The following is a 27,855-nucleotide window of genomic DNA, read 5'->3' as shown; positions in this document are numbered from 1 at the left end:
ATCAGCTTACTCCCCACATAGACTCATAGACGTCTCTGCTAAAGCCTCATAAGAAAAGGCCAGTTAAGCTGGCCACAAGGTGGTTTGTATGCCCAAACTCTAACCAAGAGACTTAACCCTGCCTGCAATGTAAGAAAAAGATGGCATTAGGATGCCCAGCCAAAGAAATGAGAATTCCAGAACCAAATTCTTCCCCACGTAGCCTAAACTAACCATTGACTCATCGTGTGACTTTGGTCAAAAGCCTCCCAATGCAAGTTTATCCATCAAGATGAATGGAAATGGTGTATATCCCAGGAGTACTACCTCTACAGGGCTTATGTATAACTGAACGTGAGATTATGGCCACACACACTGGCAGCTACTTACCCCGCAGTCATTGGCTCCATCACCACACATACCTACAAAGTAACTAAGAGGGAACCACATTAATTGTAGAGGACATCAAAGCTATCTTGCTAATTTCTCTAATTAACAAAACCAAGTGATCATCATTAGGGTTCAAACTCATTATTTAAGAGAACTGAAAAAAGGGTAATTTTTTGACTAAAAAAAGGGTAATTCAGCAGTTTATACAATAACTGTTAAATGTTCCATGTAGACACTGCACGTCACTGCATAGGGAGAGCTTTCTCAGCTGTAAAGCAGAGGGGCTCACAATTATATGATGTAAGTATGGCATGGCAGAGAGGGCACAGGATTTGAAACCAGATCGATGTTGACCTGGCCATCTTACCATTTTCACTATTATTATTATTCCCATTATTATGATTATTTTGCCTACAAAATGCTATGAGTATTAAATGAGGTGCTTTATGGGAAAGTGTTCAAGTCTAAAGTGATAACAAGTCATAGTGGTTTGTGCTGTTAATACTGGCATGAGAGGAAATCCACCCTGTCAACAGTCACTCAAGTATGTAATGCCAGGCCTAGAAGCTGAAGAAAGAAAACACATTCCTACTTCACAACGGCTTTTTCAGGATGCGTGAATACTCTCTTGAATCATTGACAAGGATTATCGATAGCCAGCTTTTAAAATTATGCACATTCTGACAGCATTCATAGAATATGCTGTACTTTTCTTCCACACTGCTATGTGGAGGTAACTCATTGACTCCCTAGGTTTCAGCCCTGTTGAAAAGACAGGGCTTTCCAAACTGAGAAGCTAGCCTGATAACGGAGTCAAATGAATGGGAGGACAGAGTAGAAATGGGTAGGAGTCAGAATCATGTTGTTGTGACCCGGTGAGAAAAGTGGTGAAACCCTCTGGTATTTTGTGGGGTTCTATTAACAGGAAACAAAGGGTCCCAAATGATATGGGCACTTCATTTGGACTGCCCATTCTGTCTAGGAATGGAGACCCTTTGTGTTAGAAGAGAAAAATTTTTCTGATTTAGAATGTGAAAGAATGCTTTGGCATACAAATAATGTAGTATTTTTAGGGTTACATGAATCTCTTGTCATATGAATCTCCCTATGTCATCATAGTGATGACAGCATATACAAATAAAGTCTAAATTCCCATTCCCTCCGGGAGCTGAGCTCCAGCTACCTTTTCAGTCTTATTTCTCCCCATACTCTTTCAGGCCCCTTAGGTTCTAGTGCAGTGATCCTCAACATCAAACGCAACATTGACTTACGTGAAAAAAATACTGATTTTTCAAGCCCCGTATAAACAAGTGAATCAGGATGTCTGAATGGTGGGATCCCTTGGTATTGCTATTTTTCCCAAAGCTCGCAAGTGACTACCTCATGCAGCCAGAGTAAGGACCACTGCCCTTGCCAATCTGAGTGACTCCCTGTGCCTCTTCCACTCCCCCTGACTGCCATGCCTCCATGCACTTCATGCCACCTGCACTGGCAAAGAACCTACTCCAGTTTCTGAAATTCTTCCACCAGACTGGATTTCTGCCCGGGAGACATTCTTGCAAAGATGGTCCCATTGATCAGTATCTGTAAGGAACCCAAAATGGAGATTTTTTTTTTTTATCAAGTCAACCGGTTGGACATGAAATAATTGATAACACTCAGAATGTTGACTGTATCATGACACTTACGATAAAGAAAAAAAACAGTTTCCCATGAGCCTTCCTTTGTATTGTAAGACAAACACTGAGGGTTTGGTCATCAGATAAGTTGTCAGTGAAAAACAAAAATCAGTAAAGAGAATCACTTAACAAAAAATATTTTATGAAAATGGTGACCTACAGGAATTTACCTCAGCTGCCACGGGGAATGTGGTCCTGAAAAATCTGGGGCTTAATGGAACCTTGAACTGCAAAACAGCAGGAGGTTGGGGGCCAACTATGTATCTAAAACTTACCTCCCTCCTACTAAAGCTTTAAGTTTGACCTTCTTGAGTACAGAGGTCATCTATCAGAAAACGAATGGTGTTCCTTTATTCTTGGTCTCCTCCCTGTATAATTGCAGGCTTTCCATTACACTTTGAGACCCCTTACCAGGGCAATATATTGACAGCCTCCTAAAATCATCTTTACGATTCAAGAAATCACTGACACTTCAGTCGTATAGATGGTGGAAAATTGACTAATCAAGTTTATTTATTTCCAACCTAGTAGGAAATGAGACAATAGTATCCTCTACAAAAATGTTGGTCTCTCTTAAGATACAGAGGACTCACTGAATATGTTTTACCTGTTTCAAGATTTGAAATAATTTACAAGCATGCTCTGTAAGTGACATCATCAGCATTTTCACAGGGAGATTGTTACCCTCTTAGAACTTACCTTTGGCAGTAAGCTGCTGAAATGTTGACTTATAACATGAAAGGATTTTCCAGTTAGGGCAAAATGGTAACTTCCTTCTCTGTCGTTATCAGAGACTTCACCCCTCATGTTAATGTAATTGTCCTACAAAGCAAGACACAGTTATTTTAGACTCCTTCATTTGACAGAGTGGTTAGAACCACAAGCATATCTGAAAGAAGATAATGAAGACAGCCCAGGATCTCTCTGTAAAGATCACTCTGATTCCTCAGAGAAGCATTTTCTTTTTTCTGGATCAGTCTTTGCACATCACAGACAACTACTGAACAGGAGGATAACACTTACTCATGTCCTGTTTTTATTCTGATTTGATCTTGGTAAGTCCCAGAGAAGGGCACATTTCACACATTTCAAGTGTAAAATACAAAAGCACTGCAGCTTAACAAATTTCTCCCTGAAATGATAACTTACTTTTTTTTCCTTAGGGAATTAATATTGTTCTACAAGGATACAATGGAGACTGAATACTGACAAGACTGGCAATAAATGAATAAAACTTTTTTTCTCACCCTGAAAACACAGTCTGATTTTCTGACTGTGTTTTCAGGGTGAGAAAAAAGTTTCACACACAACAGCATCTGTCCCAAGAACTGGATCCCCCGTTTAACCCAGTGGGGTGGTTGACAAGCAAGGGCAAAGGGAGAAGTTAGATTCAGCTCCACTCATTATATTCTTTCTCATACAGGGCCAACCATTTTTTAAGTTTAAAAGATGGATTCTTTCCAGCACACAGGAAAGCCCTGTATCTTCAAGCTAAGTAAGAAAAGTATGGAAAAACCAATGCAATTGAGTTCATTCAACAGCATATATGTTAGAAACTTGGAAGCGTATGTTGACTCTAGGTCAAAGCTGCTTAGTCACCAACACTGTGAGACACATTGGTAATGTGGCAGAAGGTCTGTGTTCAGGAATACCTGATTCTCATATGTAACGTGTTTCTTCTCTTCTACTAATGTCCAAGATATAGATGCTGATGAGGACCCAGTGGTTTCATTTGCCTCAATGAGAATGACTTTCTGGCTTTTAGAAACCATTCCAGATTTTCTGGCCACTGTGATGGCAGTCTGAAGATTGTCACCTAGAGGAAAGGAGGAACATCTCAAAATGAGGCTAGCAAGATAGAACTAATTCATGCAGAGCCTAGAAAACCAGAGTGGGGAGTTCAGTCCTTATTTCAGGTATGAAGAGAAATGATGCCTAACATCTTTTCAGCCCTGACTTCTGTGACTCCACGATCCCTTTTCTGGCTCTTACTAATTTTCATCAAGTTACTTCATATTCTACCAGTGTGTTTTTGCCAGACTAAGGGAGAAAATGAAAAAGCAAAATCCAAATCTATTTTCATCATTTGTTAGCAGCTTTCCAAGTGTTTAGGCAAATCCTCTGGTTTAGTAGAGTATCTGGTGGTTCCACTTCTAGTCAAAATGGAGTAAGCCCACTACGATCTCTCTCCCCCACTGATTACAATGGAAAACTCTGAACAAAAACCAAGAAGCAACTCCCCAAGGACTTCGAAAAGTAAACAAAAGCAGGCAGGTGGTGGGAGGGAGTCAAAGTTGTAGAAGCAACCTACAAGGGAATGAGTTTCTCAGCTCTTTTTCTCTTCCCTCTTCCATATTTGACTGGCATGTGGGCCTCAGTTAAGAAGCTGTTTGGGCAGCAGAATTCCAAAAGACACCCAGTCTTTCTGGCCAGAGGAGCCAGGAAAAGGGACACTTGTAGGCTAAAGAGCATGGGAAGAATCCTGGAAAGAAGAGAGCCAGACACGGGGACTAATTCAGTACATGAATTACATAAGTCTCAAATTCAGCCCAGAGCTGTGCGTGTGTGGATCAGATCCAAAGAAAGATAACAAAAGCTTCAGGAATTAAACTATGATATAAATCACCCCCATTTGTGAGAGTAACCTCTTAATGAGGCAGACCCAAACATCATAGCAAAAGATTTTATATTTAAGCCAATATTAGAACCACCACCTTCAACAGGAAAGATAGAGGTTATGGGTGATTGCTAGCCAACAAACAAACAAACAAACAAAAAAACCCTCAACATTCTCCAGAGGATTATAACAGGATTCGAAGTTTCACAACATAATATTCAAAATGTTCAGGCTATTCAACATGAAAAATCTGGAAAATCTGTCCAATTCTCAAGTCACAACAGTTGCCAATCCCTAAATAGCCTAAATGTTGGAAGTATCAGATAACGGACTTTAAAGCAGCAATTATAATCCCCCTTACTGTGTTAACTGTTAGTATTCCTGAAATGGGTGGAAAGATGGAAGTTCTCAACAAGGAAATATAAACTGTAGGAAAAAAACTGAATAGATATTTTAGAATTAAAAAATATGATACCTGAAATTAAAAAAAAATCACTGAATGCACTCAATAGCAGAATAGATCAATGGAAATTATACAACCTGAAGAACAGAGAAAAAAAATAGTTTTAATGAACAGACTCAAAGATATCAAAACAACTGGTATTCATGTCATTAGAGTCCAAGGAGAGGAAAAAAGGTTGAAAAAGAAAAAAAAAATGAAAAAATAATAGCAGAAATTTTCCCAAGTATGATTTTAAAAAACCTTAAATTTACAGATTCAAGAAGCTCAGTGACTTCCAAACAAGATGAACTTGGTGAGAATCACAAGCAGACACATAATAATCAAAATGCTAAAAATCAAAGATAAACAAAAAAGCAGTTAGAGAAAACCACATTACATATAAGAAAACAGTAATTCAAATTGTCACAGATTTCTCATCAAAAATATGGAGGGAAGAACATAGTGGAACAACATCTTTGAAGTGTTGACTTCATCTTTCACTTTGAAGTGTCAACTCTGACTCCTATAGACGCTGAAACTATCCTTAGGAATAAAAGAGAAACAAAGACTTTATCAGATGAAAGAAAATGAAGATAATTGGTCGAAAGTGGATATGCTCAAAAGAAAAACAACAACAAAAGCTACAGGGTTCTTCAGGTTGAAAGGAAATGATACCAGAGGTTAACTTGTAACTTAAGAAGTGAAAACATAGAAACAGAAATAATAATCATCTGGGTAAATATAAAAGTCTAATTTTCTTTACTCGTGTTCTTTAACACTTCAGTATTGAAAGTAAAGACTATCTCACTATCTGGTGGGGGTTTTCAACATATATCATACTTATGACAATAATGACATAAAGGAGGGAAAGCAAGAGATATTCCTGGTTATAAGGCTTCTTGAAAGGAAAGGTATGTATGTTGTGATTCTGAGAGCAACCATTAAAAAATTAATCATATAACATCTGGCTGGCTATCCTTAACATAGCTTCTCCCAGGTTTCTACCAAAATGTGTACGAAGATTCTCAAAAGAGCTGTGGGAAGGAGCTACCTGAGGCTGGAAGGATACAGGGAGCCCTGAACATGCCCCAGCAGGCCCCTGACAGCCTGTCTGCTTTTTGCCATCTGCCACCTGTGAGAGATCCACTGATCAGGATAAACATCCCAGGCCTGAGCACCAATCACTTGACCAAAAAAAAAAAAAAAAAATCTAACAACCTATCTAAGAAATCCGAGACGCTGAACAGGAAAGATCAGGAGGAACAATCAGAGCGCATGACTAGTGAAGTCAAGAAGCTGCTAGAGACAGATGAATCCTGCTTTAAAAATAAGGAGAGCAGGCTGGGCGTGGTGGCTCAAGCCTGTAATCCCAGCACTTTGGGAGGCCAAGGCGGGTGGGTCACGAGGTCAAGAGATCGAGACCATCCTGGTCAACATGGTGAAACCCCGTCTCTACCAAAAATACAAAAAATTAGCTGGGCATGGTGGTGCGTGCCTGTAATCCCAGCTATTCAGGAGGCTGAGGCAGAAGAATTGCCTGAACCCAGGAGGCGGAGGTTGCAGTGAGCCGAGATCGCGCCATTGCACTCCAGCCTGGGTAACAAGAGCGAAACTCCGTCTCAAAAAAAAATAAAAATAAAAAAAAAAATAAGGAGAGCACTTAAGAAAACTCAAATGCAGCAAAAAACATTTTCTCGAGCAACTCCCACCACCCCATACAAGATTTAAAAACTGAACGACTCAAAAAGGGGGTTTGAAAAAGATAATGAGCATTGTTGAGACCTAAGATTGTGGTTTGAACAAACTGGGTGCAAAAAAAGAAAAAGTCTTAAAGCAAAATTATAAAAATATACAATCTAAAGCCAGGCACAGTGGTGCACGCCTGCAGTCCCAGTTACTCAGGAGGCTGAGGCAGGAGGATCACCTGAGCTCAGGAATTCAAGGCTAAAGTGAGCTATGATCAACCCACTGCACTCTAGCCTGGGCAACAGAGCAAAACCCTGTCTCTAAAAAATAAATAAATAAAATACGACAACTACAAGGAAAAAAGATAGACTGAGAGGATAGAAAATAATGAAAATTCCAGAAGTAAAAATGGAAAGACAGAGAATAGAGGCAAAAATTAAATAAACAATAGGGGAAATTTTTCCGGCAGGAAGAAAGATTTAAAAAGTGCTCTCCATGTGTCTCCCACTCCTATCTCTTCTTGATTCTGGGGAAGTCTGGTTCTAATCACTGGTTTCCAGGGATTGATTCTAAAGCCTTGGATCACAGAAAGAAGCAACAAGAAACTGTACTCAACTCAAAACTTTTTAAGTGAATGAATCATCAAAACATTGCTCCATTCAGAGAACAGAGTTAAGACCATTAAGTTATTGTTACAAGAGGTTACATATTTGGTGATTCAGTTATATAAACTAATGTTCTTGTTGTAAATATGACACTTTTTGCAATCTATTTTATCATATGTATAACATTCAAAGTGACAAATATTATGCTGACTTAAGACTATGTCACAAAAATTATTTTTAAAAAAGTTTTCTAAAAGTGCTCTCCATGTTCCAGATGAAGTTAATGAAATAAGGCAAATGCAAAATGAAACATTTCTAAATTCCAAAGTTAAAAAGATTACGTGCAGAACATGTATGTTCGTAGTGGCACTGTTTACAATAGCAAAGACCTGAACCAACCCAAATGCCCATCAACGATAGACTGGACAAGGAAAATGTGGCACATATACACCATGGAATACTATGCAGCCACAAAAAAAAATGATAAGTTTGTGTCCTTTGTAGGAACATGGACGAATCTGGAAACCATCATTCTCAGCAAACTGACACAAGAACAGAAAATCAAACACCGCAAGTTCTCACTCATAGGTGGGTGTTGAACAATGAGAACACAGGAACACAGGGAGTGGGGCATCACACACTAGGGTCTGCTTTGGGGTGGCCAAGGGAGGGACAGTGAGGGGGTGGGGAGGGACAACATGGAGAGAAATGCCAGATGTAGGTGATGCGGGGATGGAGGCAGCAAACCACATTGCCATGTGTGTACCTATGCAACAATCCTGCATGATCTGCACATGTACTCCAGAACCTAAAGTTCAATTAAAAAAAAAAAGAGAAAAAAAAGATTATGTGCAGAAAAGAATTACTTACACGGACTCTGACTGGACTTGTCATGTGCGATATCAGAAGCCAGAAAGAAAAAGGAATAGCCTCTACATATAGATCATTAAGAAAAAAGAACGATAATTCAAGAGTCCTATATCTGAGCAAGATATCATTCACCTGTCAGAAAAAAGTAAGCTATTCAAGCATATATAAGAAATCAAAGAGCATATCACCCCTCTATTCCATCCAAGGGCAATACTCGAGGGAAAAAAAAATTTGTAAACAAACAAGGAAAGAAACAGAGCCGAAATTTCAATATGAGAAACGCAGAAGAAAAGAGAGAGGGTGAATGATGAACTCTTGTAGATAAACAAGTTAAGGATAGATTATGAGAATGTGTCATATAAGTGCTAAACTAGATAAAGATTTTTGAAACAGAATGGTTACAATGTAAGGGAAATCCTAATAAACAGTAAATTAACTCAGCAACTTCGAAAAGTTGGATTGGGGTGCCAGAAAGGGAAAAAGTAAAAGCAGTCCAGGAGACTCTTGGATTGTGGGAAGTAAAACAGGGGACAGAGGAGTACAAAAGAGGAAATAAAAGTATTCTAGAGTTTGCAACTGTAGAATTGGGCTCGGCGGACGTGGGGACATAAAGTGCCTGCTTTGATGGGGAAATAATGTATCTTCACGTTAAAAACATCTGACTATCAAAGCAGAGAAAAGAAAGGCAATACACACCCCAAAAATGTGAACATGAATTCATTAGGAAATCATTTATTCACCTCTAGTCTCTTTTCCAATTAAAAAATTATAGCATCAGTGTGAAATTTCATTAATAAAGTCACCCTTAATTTCATTAAGAAATTTCACACATTTCTCTTGTGTGATTCCTTTTCATTGCTCTCTTGTTTGTATGATTTGGAGTTTGGGGATTAGGAGTAGAGAGGACAGCATTTTCTTAAATTTCTAGAATAGTGGATTTTATGACTGATGAGCCTTCAGCATGGTTTATAGACCCCATCAACTAAGGATGCTTCTTTTTCTAACATTTGACAGTAAAAATAATCTTTGCCTGGCTCATGTCTTCTTGTCATTCAGGTCTTAATTCGAATGTCACCTCTCAGAAAGCCCTCTCTTAACCATCTCATCTAAAACAGATGGTCAAACACACTTTCCCACATTATCCTATTTGTGTAGCTCAGAACGCTGATACTATTTGATTGACTGGTTGATTTTCTCTCGTTCTACTGACATGGAAACTCAGGGAAAGCAGTAACTGTGCCTCTTTGTTGCCCATCTCTAGCACCTGGAATGGTGTCTGGCCCAGAGTAGTCAACAATATTTATTAAATGAGTGAACCGTGTCTATTTCCACATCAAATTCTTACTGTTTCTAAGAACTCACCTGTGATCATCACAGTCCTTATCCGGGCTGAGATGAGCTCTTCCAAGACAGGTTTTGTCTTTTCCTTCAATCGATTCTCCAAGATCAGCAGCCCCAGAAATATCAGGTCTGATTCTACCTTCTCCCTGAAAATACATATATAGATGTATTGAACAGAAATAACACATTACAGCTCTCTTTTTTCTTTTTTGAGACGGGAGTCTCTGTCATCCAGGCTGGAGAACAGTGGTTCAATCGATTCTCCTGTCTCAGCTTCCCCAGTAGCTGGGATTACAGGCACCTACCACCACGCCCGGCTAATTTTTGGGTTTGTTTGTTTGTTTGTTTCTGAGACAGAGTCTCACTCTGTCGCTCAGGCTGGAGTGCAGTGGTGCCATCTCCGCTGACTGCAACCTCCACCTCCCAGGTTCAAGCAATTCTCTGCCTCAGCCTCCCAACTGGGATTACAGGCGCCCGCCACCACGCCCAGCTAATTTTTTTGTATTTTTTAGTAGACACGGGGTTTCACCACTTTGGCCAGGCTGGTCTTGAACTCCTGACCTCGTGATCCACCCAACTCAGCTTCCCAGATTGCTGGGATTACAGGCGTGAGCCACCGCATCCGGCCACATTATTGCTTTCTTACAGGAAGCAAAATGACAAGGAAAAAGACCCCTGTCATAGTGGTTCCATTCACTCATTCAAGCACTGTTAGTTAGGCGCCAATTATGGACCAGGAATGATGCAGAAAGAGGACAGGAGAGGACACAAAGGCTCTGGAGATGTTGACTCTAACTGAATGAAGAGGAAGAGACTGTTTATTAAGCAAAAGCATTGCTTTAACCTTTTAACCTGAAAGCCTGTAAGGTTCTCCTCCACCTGTTGTGGCTAGCCTGATTTTTATTACCTCACCTGTTAACCACAAAGGGGAGTTTTAGTTCTGGTACAAAACATGAAAAATAAAGGAGGCACAAGAAAAATATAATAAAATGCCAGTTCCTCCAGCAGGCAAGTCTATAATCAATATTATTTTAGCTCAAGGAGGTATGAGGTCACAATCTCAACAAACAGGCCTCTCTATTCAGGTCAAAGTCATCCCTGTCTTTCTCCCCCAGTGGTAGCAATGATCTTCTGCATCAAGCGAGAATGTTTCTGTAAGAAAGTGCAGTCTTCAAGGCTCCTATCCACCCCAAGAATATTTTCAGGGACATTCTACAGAACCCAGTGCAGAGGAATACATTGGGGATCAGGAGTTCAAAGATTCTTCCATGATTTATTTATCTTAGACACAAGCAGAGAACAAGATACCAGCACTGCCTAACACTGGCTGAAATAATAGATGAAAGAGGCACCCACTAAAACTCCTTGCCTGTCTCAAGAGTGGGTCTCACATCAGCCATGGTCATGAACTAGAGTCAGTGATGCTCCCAGGAAACTGCTAACATCTCCACAGAGCTGCAGGAAGTGGACACAGTTTCAATTACTCACCTCAGAGCAGGCTTAAAAGGATGGCATTTCCCATTTCCTGAACCTGTCATTTAAATCTCTCTATGATCTGGTTCCAAACTATCTTTCCAGCTTCAGCGATGACTAAATTCTTCACCCACCCTAATTTCCAGCCAAGCTGAACCACTAGCAATGGGTTTTCTCTCTACTTAACCATCCCTAGACATTTGCTTTAGACTGCTATAAGACATTTTTCCTTATTTCATAGAAAAGGTTGTAATCTCCCCATGATCTGCTACTGAAACTCTCCCTATGTTTTGAGCCCCAGTTCTCATGCCACTTCCCCCACAAAGGCTTCCTCAGATAGAAATAATCGCTCCCTTAGCATATTACTTATATTTCTGTGGAACTCACATTTTATTTGCCCATATTTTATCCTTGGCCTTGGCTTTCTGCTTTGTCACACTGTCTGAGCTCCTTGAGGACAATCGCACCTGACTCAATGCTGTGTTCAACACTACCCATGTGGTGTCCAATTACACAGTGAGCACTCAGCAAATAGTGTCTAGCTGAAATGCCATGAGGCCTGTTGGGGCCACATTTTGCCAGGTAACCTAGGGAAATTCGTCATTCAGAAATTCTGCTGAGTTCAATGAACAGCACTGAGGAAAAGTGGAAGAGAATATGCAGAGACTATAGTAGTCTCTAATTCCAGAGATTTTACATTCAATGAGGAGGTAGAAATTAGACATGACTCATACAGTTGAGTGGAAGTCTGGGAAAAATATTATGACAGATGTCCAAATCAGAATCCCATGGAGTCAGAGAGGAGGGTGCAGTCATTTCTGGGTGTGCTGATTGGAGAAGGCTTCCTGTAGAAGATGATATTTAATCTGTTGTTTGAAGGATAACTTGGTTGATGTCTGATTGTCTTACAGAGCAAACGCACCTGGTAGCAATACTGCTGAAGCATACTCTTCAAATGACCCTCTGTGGCAGATGCACCTGAATGTATGTTCCAAGCTAGGAAATCTGGGAGTGGCCAACCCAGAGATTTGTTCCTTGCCTCTGAGGAAATTCTGAACTCCCTTCCCATCTAGTGGACATGTCCCAGGCTGTCAGGGGACTGAGGCCCTGAGTTGGATGAAGGTTGCCGGATGGAGGTCACTAAGGAGTCAAGTGAAAATGCTGTACAAACTGCATGATGTTTGCAGGCAGCTGCGGCTTTCCTGCACAGCGCACTGCCACTAGGCCACTTTTCTTGTCTAGCCCACCACCACTGGAGTATATGAAGGCAGATGCATTGTCCACTTTGTTGCCCCTGGGCTGTTTCTAAATGTCAGGTGGTTCTCCTGCCCAGACCGCTGTCGCTGGACTCTCTCCCCTGGAGGTGAGCCCCTAATAAAACCCCATGTATCATTTGCTGGCTCTGGGTCTCTTCTTCAGCCTCCTGAACCTGATGCTTTCCCTATTGAAGTGAGTGTGGGTTTGGCACAACAGGTTCGCCAATCTTTCTCATGGTCCTGCTACTCAGGCCCCAGGCCTTGAATATTTCTGCAGATGACATGACATGAGCCAACCACAAAGTGCCAGATTAGGCCAAGAAAATGGCTGTAAGGTCAGACATCTGCCATAGCAGAGCCTATGGCCTACCTTGACACTAGTATTTCTAGTTCCTCTGGCTTATGGCCTTTGTATGGTTCAAGGCACAATAACCAAGAGACTAGAGTTTTAATCTCAGGCCTACCCCTCCCTTGCTGTGTGAGCATGAGTACATCACATTTTTTGTCTGGTAATCAAGTTCATCTTTGCATCTCCAAAGTCTCTGCTAGCTCTAAGATTACATGAGTCTTCCTTTCATGAGCCTGTAGTCTGAGCCAAAAAATTTAAAAGGAGTAATTCATTAAGGGGTCTTAAGCTCCACAAGTTGGAATGACATTCCATCTCTTCTGGCTTCCTGCACAGACCTTATGCCTATTCCTGAAGTATCTAAAATAATAAAGAACAGTAAGTGTAACATATAGAAAGTATTGTCATCCCTGTGATTACATTTCATGTTCTTAAAATCCATGTGACTTTTGAAGGATGAAATATGCATAAAGTGGGCCAATGGCCTTTGACGAGATTATGATATCAATGATGGAAGCACCACAAGTAACCACACACACATACACACAAACCCGAAACAACAGCAAGAATGTTTCATTCTAATCAGGATTTAGCTATGTGTATGCATACGCATAGTGGTGATGTGCTTTTAAGATAGGAGAGGCAAATTGATGACCTAAGATCAAATCCTATTAGAGAATTTGTGATTTGTGTTTAGATCATACAAGATTTTAAAAAGTTAGGATTTCAGTACCTTTAACCAGGACATGTACTCTCCTGTGTACCACAGCCCTCACTATTCACCATTGCTCACGTGTCTCCACAGGATGTGCTTTCTTATATGCATGCATTTCAAAACCATGAATTTGCAACTTGCAAATATGCAAATATCACGTTATAACAATTAGAAGCAGCAGCATGGTAGCCAGAATCTTGTTATAGCCTTTGGCAACAGCCTCTTAGGAAACTAAGTTCAATTCCCAATTCTGCTCTGTCCCTTCCCTTCCCTGGACCCAAGTTTCCTCTCCTTCAAAATGTGACATCCCATCTCAAAGTTTACTTTTAGCGCCCTCACTTGAGTGACCCTGAACTAAGTTGATCAAATTACAACAAATATGCAGGGTTGTAGTAGCCAAAGTTTCAGGGGTCACATTAAACTGGCCCCTGGGGTGAGTGGTCCACAAGCCCAGGAACCTCTTCCTACTCTGGGCCTGGTTTTATCCATTCACAAAGTGAGAGGGGTGGGTCACAGCAGGGACAGTACTCCCTCTAGAGGACACTGTGGAATTTTCTTTTCTTTTCTTTTTTTGGCATCTATGCAAGACTTTCTGCAAAGACCAATGCACAATGAATAATTATCCTGCATCCCACATGCCTTTTGAATATCTTACTGGACATTCATGGACACTGAAAAAATTATTGTATTTCCCTAAGTCATTTTAGGCTTATACTGCATATATTTTACTATTATTATACTATTATATACTGTACTCTTATGGCATATATATTACTATATTATATTAAACAATCACAAAATTGTTTATTAAAATTTCACTAGCTTCCCCCCATTTACATGTCTTACATATAAACAAAAAGTATTTTTCACATTTATCATATTCTGTTGCATTTTGCAGAATTGTAACTACCTGTACTACGTAAATTGGGAGGAGACTGTGCTGTTTCCTTCAGACTTTTACCAAGACTTGTTAACCACTTCACAGTCACCTCACTGGCAGCAAGACTGAGGTATTTGAGCTTGCAATACATAACACACTTGCATCAATCTGAATTTGTAGATGCTGCAGCCTCAATTATTCTATACACAGGTATAAGCAATTTATTATTTCATTTTGTTTTTAGTAAAGTCAGCTGAGCATTTATTAAACTACCACTTTTGTGAAACATTATATCTTTTGCTTTTATTTTTACTATATAATAGGGCATTAGATATTTTACAAAGAATACGGGCAGATAATGTTATATGAACTTTATTTTAGAATACTAAGAGTTACAGCATATAGTTACAAGAGAGTGTTGAGTCTGAATAGATTGAAATAAAGATGTTAGACTTTCCAAATGTAAAATCCTGAATTTAAAAATGAGCCTGGATTAGCTCCACAACAGTATAACAAGGGGTGACTGACATTAAGTGTTAGAAATGACACGAAAGGTGAAATAAACATGATACCTGAAAACAGTGGAATTTTAAAAATTAAAATAAAATTGAACTCATAAATACTGAAGTTTTTTTAATCTGTTAAGCATCTCTATTTTAATTTTAAAATATAAAATTTAATCTATAGATTAAAATCTTTCTCTAGTATGGCACCTCAGAAGTTTTCCTTTTTAGTAGACATTACCAAGATTATATCATCTAAGCTGTATTTATTTGTTTGATTATGCTGTGTATTTCCTATCACAAATTATTTCAGTGAAATGTTATGTTTTGTAACTCCCAACCAATCCACCAACTATAATTTTTTAATGGGGGCATGACCACAATTTTGAATTGTGAAACGCCGATTATACTCCTATATCTGTTTTCACAAAGCTGTGAAAATCACACCATATTTTACATCTTATATGACTATTTCTCATAAAATCTCCCAGTCAGAATTCACATTATCTTTGTGATTTAAGTAGGGCAGGGATTATTATATCTCTGTTTACCAATGTTCGGGGACATGCTATGCACACAAATAAGCTATAGTGCTCCGTCCACCACCTAGAACCCTGACTGAGTCCATCCCAGTCTAATGCACTTGCCATTCCAATCTGGTACATCTTTCCATCAAACCATTCTGCTTTATCAAAATCATCCCCATTTACCTCGCCAAGGCAGTGGTGTGGTGGTCATTTTCCAGCTTCTTGTAGGCCAGTGCAATGACTCGAAAGCCCTGTGTCGTGTAAATCTGAAGTTCGCTAACAAAACTAGTTGGTACTGTTTAGAAAGTAACACAGGGTTAGTATGCGGTATTTACTTAGGCAGTACTGGCAAAGAAATTCTTTACAAACATCCAACTTTTGCCCAGGGAAAAAAACACACCTCTACAAAAATATGTAAACAAGTCAGTGGAAATTCTAAACATAACTACATTGTCAGGGTGGACCTATTCAGATCTAGTGAAGCTAAAATGAGAAGGAAGCATTTGAAACAAGAAAAAAAAAAAAAAAAAGACAGGGAAAGTGTAGAATTATTTTTTCTTCAGTTTAAGCAACAAACATTTATTAAGAGTTTACTATCTGCCAGGCATTGGCTATGTCGAGATTAAATCACAGGCTCTCCACCCAGAAATAAGATTTTATACCTACAACATTCTGATCTTTGACAAACCTGACAAAAACAAGCACGGGGAAAGCTTTCCCTATTCAATAAATGGTGCTGGAATAACTGGCTAGCCATATCCAGAAGATTGAAACAGGACCCCTTTCTTACACCATCTACAAAAATTAACTCAACATGGTTTAAAGACTTTTAAAACCTAAAACTATAAAAACCTGGAAGACAGCCTAGGCAATACCATTCTGGATATAGGCATGGGCAAAGATTTCATGACAAAGATGCCAAAAGCAATTGCCACAAAAGCAAACATTGACAAATGGATCCAATTAAACTAAAGAGCTTCTGCACAGTAAAAGAAACTATCAACCGGGTAAATAAACAACCTACAGAACAGGAGAAAATTTTTGCAAACTATGCATCCGACAAAGGTCTAATATCCAGCAACTATGAGGAACTTAAAGAAAATTTACAAGAAGAAAAAAACAGCCTCATTAAAAAGTGGACAAAGGACATGAACACTTTTCAAAAGAAAACATACATGAAACCAACTATCACGTGGAAAAAAAAAAAGCTTAACATCACTGATCACTAAAGAAATGCAAATCAAAACCACAATGAGTTACCATCTCAAACCAGTCAGAATGGTGATTATTAAAAAGTCAAAAAACGACAGATGCTGGTGAGGTTGTGGAGAAAAAGAAGTGCTTATACACTGTTGGTGGGAGTGTGGGAGTGTAAATTAGTTAAACCACTGTGGAAGAGAATGCAGTGATACCTCAAAGTTCTAAAGACAGAAACACCGTTCGGCCCAGCAATCCCATTACTGAGTATATACCTAAAGTCATGTAAACCATTCTATTATAAAGATGCACGTGCACGCATATGTTTATTGCAGCACCATTCACAATAGCAAAGACATGGAATCAACCTAAATGCCCCTCAATAGTAGACTGGATAAAGAAAGGGTGCTACATATACATGATGGAATACTATGCAGCCATAAAAGAGAACAAGATCATGTCCTTTGCAGGGACCTGGATGGAGATGGAAACCATTATCCTTAGCAAACTAACATAGGAACAGAAAACCAAAAATCGCATGTTCTCACTTATATGTGGGAGTTAAATAATGAGAACACATGTATATATAGAGGGGAACAACACACACTGGGGCTTATTCGTGGGTGGAGGGTGGGAGGAGGGAGAGGCTCAGGAAAAATAAGTAATGGGTACTCGGCTTAATGCCTGGACAATGAAGTAACCCACATAAGAAACACCCATGACACAAGTTTACCAACATAACAAACCTGCACATGTACCATTGAATTTAAAATATAAGTTAAAAAAAAGAATGAAATTGAAAAAAACTCACAAGTTCTGCTCTAAGGATTTCTGTCTAACTGAAATCCATTCCGCAGATGAGATTATTGCTATGATCCAGGCCACTGCAGCATGCTGCGGAAAGTGTTTGGTGGTGTATATACCAGCCTAGGAGGAGGTGGTTCCGTAAAGGAAGGTTTTGGGGCTGAGGGAGAATCATATGCTTACGCGTGGAGGCATGAGAGTAAGCTGTGAAGAATTAGTTCAGTTCAGGAAAAGCACAGGATGAGGAGTGGTAAGGCCCATCTGGAAAGTTCACTGGGAGTTCAAACCCGAAAGCCTTATATATGATCCTAAAGAAAGTTGAGATTATACTGGAGCCTATGAGAGCAAGTAAAAGAATCTTTTTTTTGCAAAAAATCTGGTCACAGTACAGAGGGCAAATCAGAATTGAGGAGACTGGAGGCAGAGGGTCAATCCACCAACTATTGAAGTGATGAAGGATGATGAAGTCCTGAGCAGATGCAGTAAAGGACCATGGATTAGCAACTGATGAGACAGGGGCACTAAGGGTGAGCAAGGAATCAGGGATGACACCTAAACGGGATGGGTGTGGGGGATGGTGGTACCATTCACCAAAATAGAAAACTGGGAAATACAGGAAATGAGAAAGACAAGCTTTGTTTTCATATGGAATTTGGAATGCCAATGAGTCACCCAATTGGTGATGACCCACGGGCAGTTGGATTCATAGATCGCATGCCGTGGGAGCATATTTATCTGGAGGTACATATTTGCCAGTGTAATCCAAGTCAAGCTACAGACCTGTCTCAGGTTGGCAAAAGCTGGCCACCCTCTCTGGTGCACCTTTCATGAATGCCAGTCGGTCACCTCCCATCTCTTGGACAATGACTGTCATCCTTTGCAGTGCTGATGAGAATGGGAACTGATGCAGGATTGCGATTCCTTCCACTGGGACCTGGTTGGGGGATGGGGGAAAAGAGAGGCACATGCTGATACAGCTACTAGCTACGGGGAATCAACAACTCCCTCCTTAATCTTTATTTTAGCAAATAAGGGGGAAGGTCTCACCCATTTTCACACCTGAAATTCAAAGACACATCTGTAACCTTTCAAAAATTGCGGGCCAGAAGAGAGTTTCTCTTTGAGTTTGGGTGTTGTGAGATGAAGAGCAAGCAAGGCTTACCTGGCTGGCCGTCCTGCAGGGCTTAACTACCATGGCATGTGCCGGCACTCCCTTGACGTGGAAATCGTCCCCAGAAAAAGCCATTTCCTATTTCACGAATAGGATATTTCATTGCAGAGATTTATTTATTGTTTGCCCACTGGTGCTATGCTCGAACCCTCCCCTTGAAAAAATCCTCAGACCACCTCAATGTGTTCTCCGTGTCTCTGTGTTCCCTCAGAGGTGAACCAGATTTATTCCACCACACACACACACACAAAATAATGCATTGACAATGCTGTACAACTTGAAGGGCAGACACTTTTGAATTATTCATGCAATTTATCTTCTTTTCTCTGTTTGAATGTGCTGTATAAAGGCTCATCCTCCATTTCTGAAGAACCTAACTTGAAAGTCATGAGCATGAAGGGCCAGACTTCTTTTGTGTGAAGCAAGCACCTTTCTGTCATTCTTTTCCTGCACTTCACTGCTCTTCCTGCTCTTGCATGTCTGTTTAATTTGGATGGATGGTCCTCAGGGCAGGGCAGAGACTGTAATATACATGGTTAATAATCAGTAATTGCTATAATAATGACCCTAAAGTATACTGAAAGGGGCCTTTTACCCAAAGACAACTCAGTGCTTTGTAATCATCTCATTGAGTGGCTGACAAGATCCCAGAGAGGAAACTGCAATCCCTATTTAAAGATATGGAATCAGTAACCCAGAAAAGATGGGGGATTGGCAAAGTTACATTAGATTGCTATGAAATAATTAATGCTCCAAGAGATTTGGAAGGGACCCTGAAAATTGTCTCTTCCAGTGGTGCTCCCAGTGTGCCACCAGAGGCTAGAGCTGTATGCGGCTCAGGGAAAAAGGAAGGGATTTTAGCTAAGTAGTTGGGGATGCGTGTCCCCTAATCCCCATCTTTAGTCCCCACCTTTTATTTCAACCGGAGCAACTCCAGCTACTTAGCCTTTAGAGTGTTTCTGAAGACTGTTTCCTTTTATGAAAAGTTTCCAGATTTTTTAATCTTGTTTTGTGTTATGTGAACACCACTGGTCTAATTCAACTTCATTTTACGGACATGAGAGCCAAGGCTCCCAACAAGAGACATAGCTAACGGGATTCAGCAGTCAGTCAGAGCAGAGCCAAAACTAGAATCAGAAAAGCCGGATTCCTGAACTACACTGTTGGCTCTTAAATATAGTTTAGAGTCTCAACAAAAACTCTTCAGCTGTTTTCCTTTTTGCTGTTTCTAGTCTTGGAAATAAAATCAATACTAAATTAATAGGAATAAGACTTACAGTCACCATGACTATGAGTTATCCTGAGCACTAGAGAAAGTAATATTTTCTAATCCCCATATTCTGGAAAACCTCTGAAATCAGACAATGCTCAGAGAACAGTACAGAGAGATGAGATATAATTACATAATAATTACAATTATATGAATATGATTGAACCTTTAATATTTGCCAGGCACAGTACCAAGGATTTTCGTAATGCATCATCTCATTTAATCCTCACAATAATCTTATTATGTAGATGCTATTATTAGCTTCATTGTACAGATGAGGAAACCAGGCTTAGATTAGTTTGCCCATCACTACCATATGCACTCCACACTGGAAACCTCACCTTTTATAAGAATTAGATAGCTCTGATACTGCCTATGCTGCTCTGGCATTGAAGAAGCTTCTCAGATTCTCTGAAGGGCAGAGGCTTACCCAGGTGGTGGCTTCAAACATTTTGAGGTCCAGAGGGTCTCCCTGGATGGTCCCATCAAGAAGGATCAGAGAGTGGCAGCTGGCCATTGCTGCACACAGTGGGCCCCATGGCAAAGCCTGGCCCGAGTCAAAGCTGTGAACTTCCTGGAAGCTGAAAAAGAAAAGGAAATGGGTTTCCATTCTATCTCCTCATGCCAAAACAGAGCAACTTGGAGGTACACAAATATCCTTACAAAAAATAAGGTAATTGCTTTGTTGCATTAATAGCCACTCTCCAATCCTCCCAAATTAATAGTGCTTCATTCAGCCCAGTAGGTTCACTGAGTATGAGAAAGGTCTCTGAGGTTTGTTTTTTGTTTTGTTTGATACAGGGTCTCACCCTGTCACTCTGTCACCCAGGCTGGAAGAGGGCAGTGGCACGATCTCGGTTGACTGCAGCCTCTGCCTCCCAGATTCAAGCGATTCTCCTGCCTCAGCCTCCTGAGTAGCAGGAATTACAGGCACACAGATAATTTTTTTGTATTTTTAGCAGAGATGGGGTTTCACCATGTTGGCCAGGCTGATCTTGAACTCCCAACCTCAGGTAATCCACCCGCCTCGCCCTCCCAAAGTGCTGGTATTACCAGTGTGAGCCACTGTGCCCAGCTAAAAACATTTTTCAAAAGAACACTGCATCCTCCTCTTCCACTCTGGCCTCTTGTGTCCATATCCCAAACATAATCCCCTTCATTTCCTGTAGAAAGTGGTCTCATCTAAAAATCTATCAAAATGCAACTGAAATGTTATATACAAGGTTCTTTCAGTAATTCGGAGGGGAGGCCGTTAAATTCAGCTTTGGAGTCACAAGAAGAATGTCCTCTGCAACTTCATTACTCAGCCCCTTCTGAAATGTGCAGCACAGTAGTTGCTTCTCAAAGCAGCTTATCCTATTTGGAGGACGTCTGAATGTTGGAAGTTCCATCCTATATTGGGGCAAAATCTGCTTCTTGGATCCATTGAGAATCTACTTGCTCCCCTTCCTCCACATGCCAGCTTCTTTCAAACTTGTGGATCAGCTCTGCCAACCCCTTTACCCTCCCTCTGGCATTGCACAGGAACCTCTAGCTGTTCCTCTAATAAGTTTTATCAGGCCTCCCTCTCATCTTCCTTATTCCTCTTTTTTGGAAAAGTTCTTATTTGCAATAGTTTGTCTTGAAATGTGGTCTCCAGGATCAATTACTTTTGATAATATGGTCACTGCATTTATTTAAAGGTAATCTTAAATTGTTCTAGCCCTTTGTTTTGAAAGCAAGCATATTGCAATGGTAACTCACAATTCAGCCACATTGCTTCCTGGCTTTTGCATTCAAGCTTCCTTTTGTCACACTAAAATTTCAAAAATATCCTGGCTTCATATTGGCCCTGTTAGTTACATTCATTATCATGGGTTAAAAGAGCAACTCATCTTGGTGGTTTACCACATGCCCCGTGATATTTTAGTAAATATCTAAAAGGAAGAGACCACCAGCAGTATAGTTAACACAGAAACTTAATAAGCTCACACTGAAAAGCAAAACACATATAAGAAAAAAAAATATTATTATTATTATTATTATTTGAGACAGAATCTCACTCTGCAGCCAGGCTGCAGTACAGTGGTGGGATCTCAGCTCACTGCAATCTCTGCCTCCTAGGTTCAAGCAATTTCCCTGCCTCAGCCTCCCAAGGAACTGGGGCTACAGGCATCACCATCATGCCCAGCTAATTTTTTTTTTTTGTATTTTAGTAGAGATGGGGTATTTTTACTATGAGACGTACACTGTCACCAGTCTGTAATTCCAAGTATATAATTCTGCATTCCAGAAGATTGGGCCAGACTCCGGTTAGCACAGCAGATACATAAAGCTCTCTAGCATTCCTGTCTGTGCATTTTTATCTGAGTATTTCTGGTTTATCAATCCCTAATAGCCTTTAAGAGCTCTTAAAGTATCTGGCACAACAATCAGGGCTTTTGGGAAAACATAAGAAATATCAGAGATGAGCTCCCCTTTAACAAGAAGGTATTTAATAGCTTATAAGTCAGGTGCGCACTTCTTACCTAGAATTAATTCTGTTTCGTCTCATTTTGTTAATTAAATTTGCCATTTTTATTTTAAATTGTTTTAATCATCTGAATTCAACTTTGATCTTTAGGAATGAAGGAAGAAAGGAAGGAAGGAAGGGAGGGAGGAAGGGAGAGAGGGAAGGGAGGGAAGAAAGGAGGCAGGGAGGTAATTAGGTAAATGAATCATTTACCTAAACACTGTATCGTTATTTGTTAAATGTAAAAAGGCACTTTTAGAAACAGAAAGTTTTCAAAGTTTTATTAATAATATGGTGCCAATTCAATAAGTAGAACATTCAAAAGGCAGAACATATTGAGTTCACTTTAAATGAGCAATTACTGTGCGCCTACTATTTGAGCCTGGTACAGTGCTACAGTACTAAGGATGCATATCTAAATAAGAAGACTGCTCTCAAGATGTTCACATATTTGATTAAATGCACACATATTTTGTAGAAGCTGAAACAAAATCACTAATGAACCATGAGAGAAAGTATATATCCAAATCTATCTTCTAGGAAAAATGAAAAGAACTTTAGAGTTTAACACTTTAAGAGGCTTCTTCTGTAGACTAAAGTGGTTAGAAGCATAGGATCACTTTTTAAATCCAGGAATTAGACTTCTTTCTAAATAGTATTTTAATATGACAATTATTAAACTATGTGTAATTAACATATTTTATGGATAAATTACTTGTCATCTGGTATAATGCAAAAGAACCACAATGAACCTCGCATGTACAAAATGCTCTGTGATTTAAGTTATAAGTGTTTGAGGAAAAAACTTTTATTTTCAAACAAAACATAAATGACAAGTGCATCACCTTTCATGTTCTGATCCCACTGAAGGAGAAAAAGCAGGCAGAGACGCAAACTCAAACATGGCCACAAGAGGGCCACAGGAGGGGGATGTGCAAATCTTCACCACACCGTGCTGAAAACTGCCAAAACAGTGTCTTTTCTTGCTAGGAAAGAAGAGTTTGGCCAGGTGTGGTGGCTCATGCCTGTAATCCTAACACTTCAGGAGGCCGAGGCGGGCGGATCACCTGAGGTCTGTAGTTTGAGACCAGCCTGGCCAACATGGTGAAACCCTGTCTCTACTAAAAATACACATAGCTGAGCGTGGTGGCACACGCCTGTAATCCCAGCTACTTGGGAGGTTGAGGCAGGAGAATCGCAGGAACCTGGGAGGCCAACGTTGCAATGAGCCAAGATAGTGCCATTGCACTCCAGCCTGGGCAACACGAGCAAAACTCAAGAAAGAAAGAAAAAGAGGAGAGGAGAGGAGAGGAGAGGAGAGGAGAGGAGAGGAGAGGAGAGGGGAGGGGGGGGGGGGGGGGGGGAGGGGAGGAAAGAAAGAGAGAAAGAAAGAGAGAGACAGAGAGAGGGAGGGAGGGAGGGAGGAAGGAAGGAAAAAAGCTCCATCTCAAAAAAGAAAAAGAAAGAAAGAAAGAAAGAGAGAGAAAGAAAGAAAGAAGGAAGGAAGGAAGGAAGGAAGGAAAAGAAAAGAAAAGAAAAGAAAAGAAAAGAAAAGAAAAGAAAAGAAAAGAAAGAGAAAGGAAGGAGTTTCCAGCAACCAGAAAGTAAAGTTCTCAAAATTAGAATACCAAGAAAAATGAGTACGCTTGCTACAGTTCTACAAATGTTCCTCTTCCTGAAATTCAGGGTACAAAAGTAAGTGCACGGCTTTTCCTCCTCCATCACACATCAAGAGGCTTCAGCTTGTACAAAGAATGTTACTTCCTTAAAGGACAATGTCCTGGTAATGTCTAAATTACTTATACTGAGTCAACTTCATGCTGGAAGCAAATTACATTTTAGCAAGGACTTGAATGCAGTGTCAAAACTTCATCTTCTGGATTTGTGAGTGGCATGGAACTGGGCCTGGGAATGAGGGGAAATGTCCATGTTTTACTGAGGCTTTGAAGAATTCAAGAAGAGAAATTAAAAGAAAATACTTTGGTAATCATTGTTCACCAAAGTCCAAATGTCTCCATTAGTAGTTTCAAGAGAAAACATGGGATTTTGGAAAAAGAGATGCTAGGATGAATTGAGTCCAAGGTACTCACCCATTCCTATCACAGGACACAACTCCCCAGAGGTCCAAGCCATCCCTTGTTAAGGTGCCTGTCTAAACAGAAACAAATACTCCGTTTACTCTGAAGATCCAGGCCAGGGGCAGTGGCTCTTGCCTGTAATCGCAGCACTAGGGAGGCTGAGGCAGGAGGATCACTTGAGCTTAGGAGTTTGAGACCAGCCTGGGCAACATAGCGAGACTGCCTCCCTACTTAAAAAAAAAAAGAAAAATTACAGTGGTCCCATAGTGAAGACACCATAGTGTAGACAAATAATGTCTTTTTTAATGGGAAAATACTTCACGAACATATTAACAGGATCAACACTTCAAGGAGGTGCACCATGGGCGGGTCTCTAGAGTGCCTGGTGGAAGCGTCGATGAGCTCATGCCAGTTGTCTGACAAGCTGGCACTTAATCTTTTTGAACCTTCCTGTCCCCCATAACAACAATAACAACAACAAAAGCAGCGTCTTCCTTACAACTTCAGAGGATTGTTTTCAGGCTCTACTGGTAGACTGAATGGATGGGAAAGTCCTTGGTAAGCCTATAAGAGCTATAAAATGGAAGAGTCCTAGTTTCATAGCAGACATTTAAAATATGTCATTAAAATAAATAATAGAGTAGAATTTTCACCTACAGGGCACTGTGTGTGACAAGACTTGAAAGAAATGGCTTGCTATTTGATACCTATTTGGTTAAAAAAAAAAGGTGTTGGTATTTCTCTCAGTGCAATATAATGGTTAAGAGTTCAGGCTAGGTTTAAACACCAGCTGTCTGATGAGAGCAAATCACTCAATTCCTTTAAAGATCAGAACCCTTATCTGTAACATGGTCATAATCTCAGAGAGTTGTGGTGAAGATTAAATGGGATAACATAAAGTGTTTTATTTAATATCTAGCATACAGTAAGAGCTAATAATAATCATAACTACTCATAATTATTACTCATTTTTTATTCAAATTCAGGTCACAATGATCTCTCCCGTCCTGTTTCTCTTTCCAAGTCCAAGGATATAATCTCATAAATAGAATGCCATTTCTTACATTGCTAGTTTGATCGCAAAATAATACAAAAATGGTAGCAACAGTCATGTTGACTTTCTGTTCTTGGTAGATCTTTCTGATATTCCAAAAATTATAGAATACAGCCCTGATCCCACTAATTCTCAACTATCAAAACCTTGTACTGTTGTATGAATGTAGTTTCAGTTTGGGAAAATATAAGAAGTTCTCAAAATGAATAGTAGTGATGGTTACAGAACAGTGAGAATGTACTTAATGCCAGCAAACAGTGTACTTAAAAATGGTTAAAATGGTAAATTTTATGTTATGTGTATTTTACCACATTTAAAAAGTGAATTTAAAAAAAGTCAACAATAGCAACAAAAGCTTCAATAACTCTCCGCTCCTTAAAATATATGTAAACAATTTCTTAGCCAGACAGTCAAGGTCCACAGATAGCTTCTCCCATTACCAACATCCTGCTCTAGTGAAAACCATACTGTTTTCCTTTCCTAACTCCATGCTTTGACTCATGCTCACCTTCTCACAATGCCCGGAAAGGCATTTCCATCGTATCCTCTTACAACTCCCACCTTCACCCCAGCATATGTGTGTACAGAGTAAATAAATACAATAAAGAGACAGTAGACTAAGAGGCTGGTTGCAAATAACTGACAAATAATCAAGGGTAATTTTAAGCAATAAACTACAAATGGGAAAATATAGTAGAAGTTTGGTAGGAGTCTCATAGTAAGGCGCAGTTTAATAAACTCTTCCTTTTGTATTTGTTCATTCAATCGTATTTGTTGCACACTAACTATATGCCAGGCAATATTCTTAGCATCCAGGATACAGCAGTGATAGTAAAGGTTTTAAATTTTGTTCTTTGTATGAAGGCTTTGACTGCAGAGAAACAGGATGCTATTTTAATTGCTTTCACAAAATATTAAAGCTGGAAGGACCCAAAAAGATTCTCCTATTTAGTACCCATTTATCCTCTAAACCTTAGACTCTGTGAGCTCAAGAGACATATCTTTCCCAGATCATGCATCTAACCAGGGATAAAATGAAGACAGGTACCCACACTCTATGTCCCCTGCCTTGCAAGAAGGTAAAAGTACATACACATGATGACAGCGATGGTAAAAATGATGAGAAGAATAAAGATGAAACACACATACCTTGTCAAAGCAAACAAGGTTTAACTGTCCACATACATTGATCCTCTGGGGGCTAATGCAGAAGATGCCTCTCTTCTTCAGCCTCCTCTGGGCATAGATAATGCCTGTGGTCAGAGCAGCAGGTAGAGCAGGAGGAACCGCAATTGTGATGACGTCAAGGGCTTTCTTCATCACCTCCTCTGGAGGTTCCTGGACAACAGTAATTCTTTCATTGTTAGAGGCAAATCACTAGTGAACAGCATATGACTCTTTTCCTTCTTTTTGTTTACTTCCTTAGGTCAAATTTCAAGAAATGATGTCAGTGAGTTAAAAGCATGACCATGTTTATAGCTCTCAATATCTTTTGCCAAATAGCAATTTCAAAAAGCATGTGATTTATATTGTTACTAACAGAGAATAACATACTAGTCTGTCATGACCTCACCAAAACTGGGTATCTGATTTTATTTAAAATCCCTCACTCAATACCTATAAAAAGGCTACTTTATTGAAGTAAATATATTCTCAGATATTCTCAGGTTAAGATGGTAAGAAATGGCATTCTATTTATTAGATTATATCCTTGGACTTGGAAAAAGAAGCAGGAGTGGAAGAGATCATTGTGACCTGAATTTGAATAAAAAATGAGCAATAATTATAAGTAACTCATTATTATTAGCTTTTACTGTATGCTAGACATTAAATGAAACACTTTATGTTATCCCATTTAATCTTTACCATAATTTTCTGAGATTATGAGCATGTTACAGACAACAGCTCTGATATTAGGAGGGATTAATTAATTTGCTCTGGTCACACAACTGGTATTTAAACTTAACCTGAACTCTTAGCCATCATATCACACTGAGAATATCTGAGAATAAATATATTTTCAGATTGAAAAAGAAAAATGGTATAAAGTGTGAGAAAAGAGAAGTATATTGATATATCAATAAATAAACTGTTTTATCCCAATATCCCATGAAATCTGTTTGTTATTAAGGAACTTAGTGATCAATTGCTTATTGGGATCTGGAAATCTATATACAGGTTTCAGTTCTTGGCTTTATTTCCCAGGTTTGTAAACCACATCCTAGATTAAGGCCAACAGGTACAGTACAAAACATATATAGATGAGTATGTATGAATTTAGTAAAAGAGCAAAGACAGCTTACCCCGCTAAGCACATAGACACACAGAGTATAGATCATCCCAATGGTGGCTGTTCCTACAAGGCACAGGAGGAATCTGATAGCGTCCCTGTACAACTTAAAATTCATTGGCTTGGGGTAGAGAATGGATCTCACAAGGTCTCCCTTTGCCGTGTTGAATCCTGGAACAACAAACACACAT

At 39.7% G+C, this 27,855-nt stretch overlaps 1 protein-coding gene across 3 annotated transcripts in view; it reads right to left on the bottom strand.

The window, feature by feature from the left end:
- ATP13A4 (ATPase 13A4) overlaps positions 1-27,855 on the bottom strand; it is a 175,571-nt gene that overhangs the window by 34,635 nt on the left and 113,081 nt on the right. For all 3 annotated transcript variants that reach the window (XM_032298227.1, XM_032298228.1, XM_032298229.1), the window contains 12 exons: positions 27,678-27,835; positions 26,524-26,712; positions 24,333-24,394; positions 20,182-20,332; positions 18,473-18,559; positions 18,091-18,244; positions 15,493-15,604; positions 9,631-9,755; positions 3,701-3,864; positions 2,748-2,870; positions 1,874-1,953; positions 370-412 (listed from right to left, as the gene is read on the bottom strand). In XM_032298227.1, coding sequence (XP_032154118.1) covers positions 370-412; positions 1,874-1,953; positions 2,748-2,870; positions 3,701-3,864; positions 9,631-9,755; positions 15,493-15,604; positions 18,091-18,244; positions 18,473-18,559; positions 20,182-20,332; positions 24,333-24,394; positions 26,524-26,712; positions 27,678-27,835 — 1,448 coding nt within the window. The remainder of the gene's footprint in view (positions 1-369; positions 413-1,873; positions 1,954-2,747; positions 2,871-3,700; positions 3,865-9,630; positions 9,756-15,492; positions 15,605-18,090; positions 18,245-18,472; positions 18,560-20,181; positions 20,333-24,332; positions 24,395-26,523; positions 26,713-27,677; positions 27,836-27,855) is intronic.

The sequence above is a fragment of the Sapajus apella genome, unplaced genomic scaffold (assembly GCF_009761245.1).
Source record: "Sapajus apella isolate SASKATOON/1434 unplaced genomic scaffold, GSC_monkey_1.0 scaffold38, whole genome shotgun sequence".
Classification (NCBI taxonomy): Eukaryota; Metazoa; Chordata; class Mammalia; order Primates; family Cebidae; genus Sapajus; species Sapajus apella.
The sequence above is the reverse complement of the archived record's forward strand: the minus strand, read 5'-3'. Positions and strand labels throughout refer to the sequence as shown.